At 37.3% G+C, this 11570-nt stretch overlaps 2 protein-coding genes across 2 annotated transcripts; one reads left to right on the top strand and one right to left on the bottom strand.

Annotated features, from left to right (window-relative positions):
* The first annotated feature begins 260 nt into the window (after window positions 1-260).
* LOC113346119 (superoxide dismutase [Cu-Zn]-like) lies at window positions 261-2409 on the top strand. The gene is made up of 8 exons (XM_026589692.1): window positions 261-405; window positions 849-938; window positions 1048-1149; window positions 1252-1347; window positions 1560-1591; window positions 1685-1760; window positions 2032-2085; window positions 2191-2409. The coding sequence occupies exons 2-8, from the start codon at window positions 863-865 to the stop codon at window positions 2211-2213; spliced, it is 459 nt and encodes a 152-aa protein (XP_026445477.1). The 5' UTR covers window positions 261-405; window positions 849-862; the 3' UTR covers window positions 2214-2409.
* Window positions 2410-2999: 590 nt separating this feature from the next.
* Window positions 3000-10026, bottom strand: LOC113346128 (protease Do-like 2, chloroplastic). The gene is made up of 20 exons (XM_026589722.1): window positions 9785-10026; window positions 9572-9703; window positions 9346-9470; window positions 9156-9219; window positions 8685-8729; window positions 8372-8479; window positions 8211-8288; window positions 7526-7592; window positions 7319-7377; window positions 6701-6800; window positions 6503-6582; window positions 5776-5832; window positions 5550-5653; window positions 4869-4956; window positions 4668-4753; window positions 4498-4522; window positions 4306-4377; window positions 4090-4140; window positions 3921-3981; window positions 3000-3829 (listed from the first exon to the last, which is right to left on the bottom strand). The coding sequence occupies exons 1-20, from the start codon at window positions 9995-9997 to the stop codon at window positions 3585-3587; spliced, it is 1860 nt and encodes a 619-aa protein (XP_026445507.1). The 5' UTR covers window positions 9998-10026; the 3' UTR covers window positions 3000-3584.
* Between the last annotated feature and the right edge of the window lie 1544 nt (window positions 10027-11570).

Below are 11570 nucleotides of genomic sequence, written 5' to 3'. Positions count from 1 at the left end.
CACTCGATCCATTGAATTCTCACGTAAATGTAATGCCCTTAGTTTTTCACTTTTACTCTATTACCCTTACCTGTATTCAGCCACAAGAATTTATCAGATCAGACACGTACTGTTCTAAACCAATTCACACTGAATTAAATCGTGCAAAAATGTGTAATTCTCAAGCATATTTTTAGGAGTGTTTCTTCTGGTCTGGTGGACAGATTGAGAATTAACACCAATTTTTACCTACTACGAACAGAAGTAGATAGGGGCAAAATAGGAATATCGTACATGGATAGCACCAATAAAGCAGTCATTCATCTCTCCCACGTCTTTTTCCTCAACCTTCAGTCAATCCTCTCCTCACTCTCTCTTAATTCTTTCTCTCTAAACTTCTCTGCTTGTGTCAAGGGGATCCCTGAGGTAATCAGATTTTTCTAGGGTTTATGTTGATCTCATCTTGATGTTTTTCTTTCTTTCTAGAATTAGATTCTTTCCATCTTCTTCTATTTAAGATATATCTTGATTTGTAAGCCATAGAATCTTTGTTTGATTCTTTTTTTTTTAATTTTTTTTGTGATATATTCGTTTTGTTTTGAATTGTTAGATCTAGGGTCTGTCTTCATAATTTGATGATCATCTTATTTGATTTATCTTTATTTTCTTGTCCTGATCTCTTTCTTGCTTATCTGACGAGTTTGGATTGAAAATTAGATTGTACTTGGCTTTACCTTAGTATTGATTTGCAAGTGTGTGAACCGAAATGTCTTTTAATTGAAATTGATTCATTTTGCAAGGGGCATATTGCTATATCTACTGCAGGAATTTTTATTTTGTATCACTAGCTAATTGATTATTTTGAACAGATCACACGTAAAAAATGGTGAAGGCAGTTGTCGTTCTTAGCAGCAGTGAGGGTGTCAACGGCACCATCCACTTTACCCAAGAAGGAGATGGTAAGTGAATTGAAAATAGACAACATGAATTGTAGTAGCTTAATCCCTTATATAAGTGTATCGCTATTGGAATAAAACTGATTTTGAAAGTGGCTGTAATTTTGTTCAGCGCCAACCAATGTAACTGGAACTATTACTGGTCTTAAAGCTGGAAAGCATGGTTTCCATGTACACGCCCTTGGTGACACAACCAACGGTTGTATGTCAACTGGTAATGTGTTCGCTGCTAAAGTTGAAAAATATATCACTTTGTATCGTTCAAGTGGTTAGGTCGTAGTTAATTCACAAATGGTTGGTGATCTTTCTAATGCAGGACCACATTTTAATCCTGCTGGTAAAGTGCATGGTGCTCCTGAAGATGAAGAGCGTCATGCTGGTGATCTTGGAAACCTCACCGTGGGTGAAGATGGTATGTTTCGTTTGCCTTCTTCGATATACACGCATTTCATGTTTCGCATTCTGTTAATGTCATACTATAGGTACCTTTGTACTTCAAATCATCTGTCTATTTGATATTGTTAATCTTGATATGCGAATGGAATTGATTGTTAATAAACCATTTATTGAGCTTATGCATTCTCTAGCCATTAATGGATTTTTGGCGATGCATTTGTGTTTCAGGTAAAGTTGATGTGAACATTGTCGACAAGCAGGTGAATACATGCTCTATATTTCCATTCTATCCGTGTCACCGAGATCCTTAAACCTATGAAATGTTTTGGCTCAATTTCTGTTAATATTTGCAGATTCCTCTCACTGGGCCAAATTCCATTATTGGAAGGGCTGTTGTTGTACATGCGGACCCTGATGATCTCGGAAAGGGTAATCTCTCTTTTTGTACCTGAAATTCTAGTATTCATTTGTTAGTGAATTTTGATTTACGATTGCTATGATTTCTTAAAATAAAACTGTTTTGACCAAATCTGATGAAAATCAGAATTTCGGGTTTGAAATGATAACATGCACACTACCTTTGCAAGTTAAACACTTGTCTTTTTTCTTTTCGTTTTTTTTTTCTTGTTTTTTGGCAACTGTTATTCTCTTTTTACGTTTGAAGGTGCTACTTAGATGAACTGCAATTTTTCCTTATCAGGTGGACATGAACTCAGCTTGGCCACTGGAAATGCTGGTGGAAGAATTGCTTGTGGCAAGGCCTATACCTAATTCTCCGCTAATTCCACACTTTTGCTCGTTTAGTTGTCATTTTCTTCATCTTACTCGTTAAGACTAACTCATTTGTAACTTTTTGTAGGTATCATCGGTCTTTCAGGTTGATGACTTGTTGTCAGATTTCTGCTGGTAAACCTGTTATATGTAGTAGTTGAATAGAGGATTTACCATTGTACTGTGGGAATAAAAGGTGTATGTGAACTTTTATTGAACTATTGTTGAGATCATGAACTTGGTGGTGTTGTCTGTTCTGTCACCTTCCTATTCTTATTTCATCAGCTTAGCAGTATGCTTGATATAATTTCATTTGTGTCCCATTGCCTTGGGTTTCTCTTTGAAACACCACATAGGCCGACAACTCTATTAGGTGAACCCCTTTTGAAAATCCAAAAGATCAAATATGAACCCTTAAATCCAAAACATTAAATAATATGCAGGTCTTTTCCAACATTGCTAATAGGGGCACCAGTTTACGTACCAAATCCCAGGTTTTTACCTTTTCTTATTTTTCCAGTAAACTGGTATCCCCATTAGCGGCCATGGTTTTTTCCAAGTGATATTTTCACGAACTATGTCTCAAAAATTGTCAATGGTATAGTTTGTGAGGGAGCAGCGTTGTCTCAGCAGAGTCGGGCACTGATCGTTCATGATGACACTGGTAGACTTGTCTTCACAATTTTACTGGTGCCTGCTGAGACAGCCACTTGATCGTTCATGATCGACACTGGTAGATTTATCTTTACAATTTTACTGATACAGCAGGCACCAGCAGACTGTGCCTATATCTTCATCGCATACCGCAGGCACCAGCAGTGTCCGTGCCTATATCTTCATAGAATAAAAGAAATCTTACTGGAAAATTTAGACACCATAGAACAAAAAGAACAAAGATGGCAATAGGCCTGAGATCTAGCTATCTTTTTATTTCTTTAATTGAATCCATCGAAGTGTTCTTACATGCAACAATCTCATAAATTCCAAATAGGCAAACTTTTTGAATATGAAGTTTAAAAATCTAGTGATACATGGGAAAACTCCGCACAGCCAAAGACCTGACATACTTCCCCCTAGATAATCTAATGATACATGGGAATCCCTGCAAAGCCAAAGACCATACCTGAAGGACTTTCCCCTAAAAATCTAATGATACATGGAATACTCTGTGAATTCAATGACCTGATGTACTGTCCTCGAAATAATCTAATGATAAATGGAAAACTCTGCAAAGCCAAAGCGCTGAAGCGAAGTTCCCCGAAATAATCTAGTGATGATTTGGAAACAGCCCTGAAACAATCAGCTCTGGCCTGCATTTACACCCCCAACTGATAAAAATTTGGAGAGTAATGACTCAATAACTACAGCAAAAGGATGCCGCAGGAGGCATATACATTTGCCATCAGCTTTCTCCGCAGGCTGCGATTTTGCACACCTCAGAGACAGAATCTTGAAACTAGTTGTAGTTATCATTGTTTAGTTTCAAGCCCATAGAAGGCCATCAAACCCCAGCTCCGAATTTGAGTTGGGTGTGTCCCCCAAGTCGTGATCTGTTCCCCAGTTTTCTTCTGGCTGATCCACATATGGTTCCAATAAATCAGAGGATCTTTCTGACGGAATTCCATAATCCTTTAGAATGCAAGGAGATGCAATTGTAGCAGCCTCCCGATCCAAAACAGCAACGAAGTTGTCTTCGAATTCAAATACCAAATATTTGTCCTGGCATGCTATAAGCCAAAAGACATGGATGAGCAATTGGTAAGGCCTAATATTAATTGAAGAAAGAAAACATAATAAAAAAAAAGTTGAGAATCTTACAGTCGACAAGGTGTGATAAGTGAGATATGTTTTTTACTCGAGTCCCATTGAATTTCAAGACCTGTAGTTTTAGTTTAATGATCCATCTTTAAGAAAAATGAAATACAGCAAAAGCTGGCAGAAAGATGTGCGTTAAGAAAACGAAGAAGGAACAAGATCGAGGACTTGCCTGTTGATTGCCCATATCTTCGTATCCAATGTTCACTTCGTTTGCCAAGACCTATGAAATATAAGTGCATGAGAAAAGCAGAAATAACATGAAAGAAACAATACCATTTATCAGAAGAAAAACGTCAGTGAGAAAGAATGATAAGCTTTCATGATTTTCCAGTTTAATAAAAGAGTTCACTCAGAGCAGTTGATGGATAAGATATGAAGCAATTACCTGTGATAGGACGACAATCTGTTCTCCCTTGAACTTCGCTGAAGAGTATCTAGCCTTTGCAAGTAGTTTCAACTGATGAAAAAGAGAAAGATTCCATAAAACTTTGGGAGAATTGATATCAGCAACAAGTTATATGAAAATGATTGCAATATCAGCGATAGAAAGGTGAAGGTCATCTATTGTAAGACTTACCCCAATTGTGTCTTCACACTCTTCACTGTAAAAAAAAAGAAAAACAGAACGTAAGAGGGATTGTATAATACAATTATTTGCAATGGAGTATTCATCTGTATAATGATATTACTACTATAAAACTCCTAATGATGATGCAAACCCGGCTTCCATTATCATTCGCAACTTACTCAATGAGCGGTTCCGAAAGAGGGGTGAACACCAAACCGGCAATGATCAGATATGAGGGTTGGCCTCCTTCAATGTGATAAGGAACCTGACATGCAAATACCCAATGTAACTAGTATCAAAGACATGGTAATGGAAATGTTATGATTTCTTAATGAATGAGGGATTTGCCTCTAGGTGTTTACGAAGTTCTTACGACATACCAAATGCACACGCGGATTTACGACGGTCTGAACTTTCATGAAGGCTCCTTGCCGAATAATACCAATCTCCACTGTGTCACCTGCAAACCTGAGCACACAAATGTTATTTGATCTAGAACCAGCAATTTACACCAGCAACTTAAAAGAACATGGATTTGTGAAGGTTGGGTATTCTGAGACTACCACCAATTCACAACTGAGAGGAGATATGTAAAGCAACCCAGTGGACGGAGTCTATGGACGTCCTAAGTAGCATTACATTAGACAGACCATATGCAGCGCGCTTGGGCTTGGTACTACTGTAAAATTTCTAACTGGTAGAACTAGAACATTAAACCAAGCAGAACTAGGAACAAGTTACGTAACAGGTCTCAACAGAGATCAAGGGATCAAATCATAAGATCTGATTAGTCATGAAAAGTAGCACCTAGTCCTTGGTTAGGTGCATATCTATAATGTTGCAGGGGAAATTAACGTCTACCGGAAATCAAGATTCAAGACAAGGTTTCCTCCTAAGAACAGTACTGGTGCATGCATGTTACCTAATGCAGCTGGTGACTATGGTCTCAGCACCAGAAGATGCATCAGGTACATAGGAATGTGCGACCAACATGATACTTCTTCATAAGTTGATAAATCAAAAACATGATACTTTTATTGATGGTGGATAGGATCTTTTACTTTTGACTAATCAGGTAGCGGAATGCAATGCGCTCGGTTGATCTAAAAGGCACTGTTCCTTCAGATCCTACACTAACATCATCAAAGCTTACAATAACATCCCCCTGAAAAAGATCAATATATGGAAATGTTAGTTTTGTAGTTCTTTCTTTTGTAGAATATTGAGGTAAACAAGATCATCATAACAATCTTTGAAATTGTTAGATTCTAAATTGAAGATCTGTACCTCTTTTAAAACATTATATGCATCAGCTGTAGGTTCAATTTTCCGCACCAGGACACCCTGCAATACAAACAAATTCATGGATAAAAGCACATAATAATTTGGAAAAGAAGATCGATGTATACATTATCTGTCCTTGGAAGAAAACACGACGACTGATCAGTAAGCTGTATGTATGTTGTGTAAGTGACATATGAAGAGAACGCAATGACAAACACTTGTTAGTATGCAGTACATAATGTTCATGACCATAAGCTGTTAAAAGTGGCAGATGAGATTTCCATTATCTGGACATTTATCAAATCAGAATGCATATGATGCCTCACACCTAACTTCTTTTTTCTCTGCTCATTTCACCAGTTTGTTCGTGATCAGTACACTACTACTGTTTCGATGGTGACCAAGGACATGATCCTTATTTGTAGATCCTCTTTCCTTACCAACAGGTCAGACCTCTCGTGAGGAAGTTCTTCAACATCATGAGGGAATTTAGACCTGCTTTGCTTACCCCATAGACCCATCACGTCACACCGACGTTTCAAACATAGGAGTTATGACTTGCCAAGTACAGAAAATAAAAACGAATAAAACCTGATAAACAATTACTCAAATAAAGACACTTGAACCGGCAACTCCTCTCAAGCAGCCTTACACTCAAGCGAAACACCTTAATCATAATGACAGATTCAAGAATATGAAAGTCAATGTTCAAAATATTTGAGAAGTATACCTCATTGGACTGTACTTTAAGACATGTACGAAGTGCTGGATTCTCCAGCTTTTGCAACAACACTCCAAGGCAAGGAAATCCTGAAAAATAACATATAAAATACCAAAGTATTTCTTTTGGTCATCAACCATGTAATGGAAGACTTTCACACAGTAACAGAATGTTACAAAAGCAATGTTTTCAGGAATAGTTCCTCACCAGTATACTTCCCATTTTTCTCATAGTCATCCAAAAAATGAGAAACAACAGTGGTGGGAATAACGTATCCAATATTCTCAGCATCATCAGATCTGTATACCTAAATGAAGTATTTGGTAAGAATCTTAATTGACATGCATAATGTTTTCCACAACAATTTCAAATTTCTTTAGCCAGAATATAATGTTAATCTCCCAAGTTTCAAGTAGCATGCCGTAACACCTGGATTACAATCATGATGAAGAGAAGAAATGACTTAAAAGTAGCCTAGCACGAAGCATTCATAAATTAGCTCCCACTATAGTTAAAAGTTCCATAGTTCTTTCTAAGGCATTGTTTACAGTGAATATTTGCATTTTTTGTACATATGCCAATAAAAGCTCTGCTCAATGTCAATAAAAGCTCTGCTCAATGTCATTCTTAAATTTAGTATGCTTTACGGTTCTGCAGATGATTGCTTCTTAGAATAGACTCTGAGTTTCAAAAGAATGTAATAGCAGCCCAGCAACAACACCAGGGCATATAAAATAACAGGAATTATCATGTCCTACAGAGCACAGTCACTGTCTTAGCTAATTATTTGCACCCAAGAAAATTAATTAAATGTCAAAAGTTTACCTGAAATGCGACCCCTATGCACTCCCCTTGGTCATTAAAGGCAGGACCACCACTATTTCCTACAAGGGATTCATAATATGGAGCAGTTGAGATAGGTGACAGATGATGAGAGCATCAGAATCTTTAAGCAGGCAATGTAAGCCAGTGCAGTGGTCTAGAACTTCTTATAAACCAAATAAAAATCAATAGTTTATGAGCATCACTAACCAGGATTTACTGCTGCATCAATTTGAATACCCAGCAATTCAGAAGCACCGTGTGCATATGAAGTAACCTGATAAATAGAAGTTAGAAAACCACATTGTTTTCTTTTTACTAAAGTTTAGCATGATGCAACTCAATCGACACTTTTCTAGCTTCAAGTAGTAAACAGTACATGCAGACATCTCAACTTGATACTACTGCAAATATAATAAAACTAAACACTACAGCCACGGAATCGATCCTTCGTAGACAAACTTGGAAATGTTCCCTGCATCGTAATCAGATTTTGAGCATCACTGCTGTTATGCTAGTGTACACATAAGTGTGCTCAGTAGATTGTGTCAGTATGATTGCATGTGTGCAAACTGCAAAGTGTTATATTATACAGATAGATAGACAGAGCCACAGTCAGGGTATTTCTTTAGATCTTCTTGGAATTTTCTACTTATTTTAGTTTCCACCAAATCATCGCTGGTTAGAATATTTTAACTTGGCCAAAACTGTTTTACCTACATATGTGAATGCAAGAAAAAAAGAAACATAAAGTAAACAGATGGTAGGACAGAAACATCTAGCTCATAACTGATGTATGCTGAAGTGCATGAAATATTAAGGGATAGCCAACAAGGGCATGGGAATAAAAAAAAAGAACATTAGAGAAAATGAAGATTCAAGTAACTCATCAAACCTCTATTCGTGACACTACACCCTTCGTCACTGATATTGTGTCTCCTCCAAGTGGGTACCCGACAACAGTGACTGCATCCTGCCCATTCAAATCATCACTTTTTTATCCAAATTGCACATAGGACAATATAAATATTGACAAGTCACAGAAAAGAGTTACACCTGAAGACATGGCAGGCGCCCGAAATGAAGGGGCTCGGCTCCTTTCCAGAATTCTTCACTTTCAACAGATAGCAAAGCAATGTCACATTCAACACCTTTGGCCAAAACCTGAACATTAGAAGGAATTGGTTGGTTGTGACTCATGATTGATTCAGCAGAACCGTTTAGACTAAATATCTTTACTTATCACTCAAAAGACTTCAGATGTAGGAAAGCAGGAAATTAAGCAACAGCGAATCATTTTATGGAGATTATGACTGTAAAATTCAGCTAAGAAACCGGGTCATACAGAATTTTAGAAAGAAAAAAATACCTTAGCCACATATTTGGTGTCATCACCTCTTCTCTTCACTTTGACCTACATAAATAAGAAAGATCATGTAACAAGTCTGGCAAAGGACAATATATGTACTATATCAAAAAATAGCACATAACGGCATGTAGTCCACAAAAAAGTGTGAAATTTTCTGCCTACAGTAAGTACTCAATGATTATTGAGTATGGAATATAATTCCACGAGAAAAAAATGCCAAAGTAAGCGACAGGATTTCACTGCACTTGCTGATTTTGGGAACTAAGAGATGATCCAATACAAACAACTAGCTTAGTAAGTCTATGTAACTATGTTTTCTGTGTATGAATTTGTCTTCAACTATGTCCACCTGTCTCAGTTTCTAGAACATGCTTCCACTTCTAAAGGCCAGGATAGATGTATAGACGTGCACAACTAAGAAGTGATGATAATCTTTGTCTTAGTATTTTTTTTTAACTATTGTAAAGTTACCTGTGTACCATGTTCGACACAATGTGCATTTGTCAAAAGCTTCCCATCTCCAATTAGAAAAGCACTGCATAACCGCATACAATCATTATTGAGTAATGACTTCGTAGCACGAAAATATTGTATCAATGGTAGTAAAATCTCAAAACAACGCAGGACAACTAGTAGTTATTATACAGAAGTAGACACGCACCTTCCCGTGCTTGTATATTGTCTTTGTTTTTGCCATGGAAGGGAATAATCAGGTGCTGTATGAGTGCAGTACACCTTCACTACAGCATTTAAGAAAGCTGCAACTTGAAGATTTCCTGGCTCAACCTGATGAAAAATGAAGCTCAAATAAACCACAAAATGAAGGAAAAGGTGTTTGATAAAATATCAAAGAGAGATTCCTTAAAATTGAGAAAACTTCTTATTACCTCTGAATCTTTGGACTTAGAGTCATAGAAAAGACTCTTCTTTTCCTTTTTCTGAGTACCAACAGACTTAATTACAGCTGATTGTGATCGACTCAAATCTCCTTTCTCATCTTTCGTTTTCTTTTTTGAAACCTAAACTCATAAACTTTACATTGTAAGGAAAGAAACAGAGAAAAATGAAGGAGAAATTAAGTTGGGGTTCATTTTAAATACCTCTTCTCTTGATTTTCCATAAGAAAATGAACTGCTTTTACTCTTTGAATGAAAAGTTTTTTTTGAATTTGAGTAACAAAATGTTTTAATATTTGGAAAATGAGATGATAATGATGACGGTGAAGAAGTTTTTGTAGTAGAGAATGAATAGTAGGGTTTGTCTGTACGCGTCTTGATTGAGAATGAAGAACAGCTGATTCCCGCCATCGCCATTTTTAGAGAGAGGAGTGTGAAGTTGCAGAAGAAGAAGAACTCCTTATCCTCTTTATTTCTTACTGGCGGGTTTTATAGTTTAACCATTTGTTTTTTTTCTTCATATTTTTCATTTTTTACTTTTACTCTTCTTCTGTATGGTAACATTTTATTTGGATGAAGTAAAAAGCTGGAACATTTTATTTGGATTACGGGCCTGATAACCTTTTTTTTTTTTTTTTCCGGTGATTGGTGATTCATTCCAAGGGCTTTCATGAAGTGTTAGGAACATGTGGCTTGATAGAAGTATTAGGAATAAAGAAAAATCCGACTAAGTCAAGCAGGATTTAGCAATCCTGTTAGCCTCAATCAAAATTGCTTGGCTCCATCATGAAATATAAGAGGTATTTCCTTGCAAATAGTCAAAAAGGTTCTTACGATCTTCTTCAATGCTAAAATTAGATAAGTTCTTCTCCTTTGCCTATGTTGCTGCTTGCAACATTCCTACTGCTTCTTCCGGTTCACCTGCTGAGGATGGTCTTGTTTTTCCCTTTTCAAATTCACATGCATCATCTCTTAAAATTAGTGCATAGCCAGATGGCATGTCATGCGTTATTCGTGTTGCATCCACATTTATTTTATGATAATTTTTAACAGGAAGTTTCCAAATTTCTTCAATATTTGTCTTCTTAGGATGGTGTTCTTCTTGGGCTTGGTATCATTGTTTTACCAGAATTGTACATGTCTCTGAATCTCTATGGACAATTGAAGAGGAGATTTTTCTTTCTCAAACGCTCTGTTACATCTTTCTTTCCATATGAACCACATATGCGACGAGATACTGGTGGCCACGCAGAATATGTAGACTCATAAAACGTCCATGACTGACTTATGAACCAGAGCATCCATGATTTCAGCATGTCTTCGCGAGACGCCACCAGTCATGATGCCATGATTCCTAGTATAGGTCTCCATCGAGACATTGTTGGTCATGTAGGCTCTGTAGACTCGTAAAACGTCCACGGTTGATTTATGAACCAGAACGGAGATATCCGTCTCCCGTAAGCATGACTCAACCCTATATGAGATCAGAGACTAATTTTTAGTACATCATTGAGAGATACTGACCGGTCATGCCTACTCTAGTCCCCGACTAGACTTACTGAGGCCTCTTGGATAATTCCTAGAATATCCCTGCGAGATACAACTGGTTATCCTACCTCCAGGCCCTATGACATACTCCTAAAACATTCTTTCGAGATACAACTGTCATGTCGACCCCACTATATGGATATAGTCATAACTGACTCATAGATATCCCTACAATATGCATATGCATGATGGTCAAAGACAAGTGAGCGAGGTCTCGCAGAGAAGTTATTAGGTGTCAAAGCCTCCCTCTTTATCTCAAACATGTCCCAGATGGCTCCGAAGAGACAAAACCGACCTCATGATAATCCGAGATGAACCAGCTATTCCGATGAGTCTTGTGCTCGGGGAAAAGCCCCACTTTGTTAGCGTCTCAGACACACTCACGACTAGTAAATTGAGCCCGATTTATACATGTTTATCCAAAAACGTGGTAAACTTCCTT

The sequence above is a fragment of the Papaver somniferum genome, unplaced genomic scaffold (genome assembly GCF_003573695.1).
Source record: "Papaver somniferum cultivar HN1 unplaced genomic scaffold, ASM357369v1 unplaced-scaffold_93, whole genome shotgun sequence".
NCBI classification, from domain to species: domain Eukaryota; kingdom Viridiplantae; phylum Streptophyta; class Magnoliopsida; order Ranunculales; family Papaveraceae; genus Papaver; species Papaver somniferum.
Note: the sequence above shows the minus strand (reverse complement) of the source record. Positions and strands in the feature narration are given on the sequence as shown.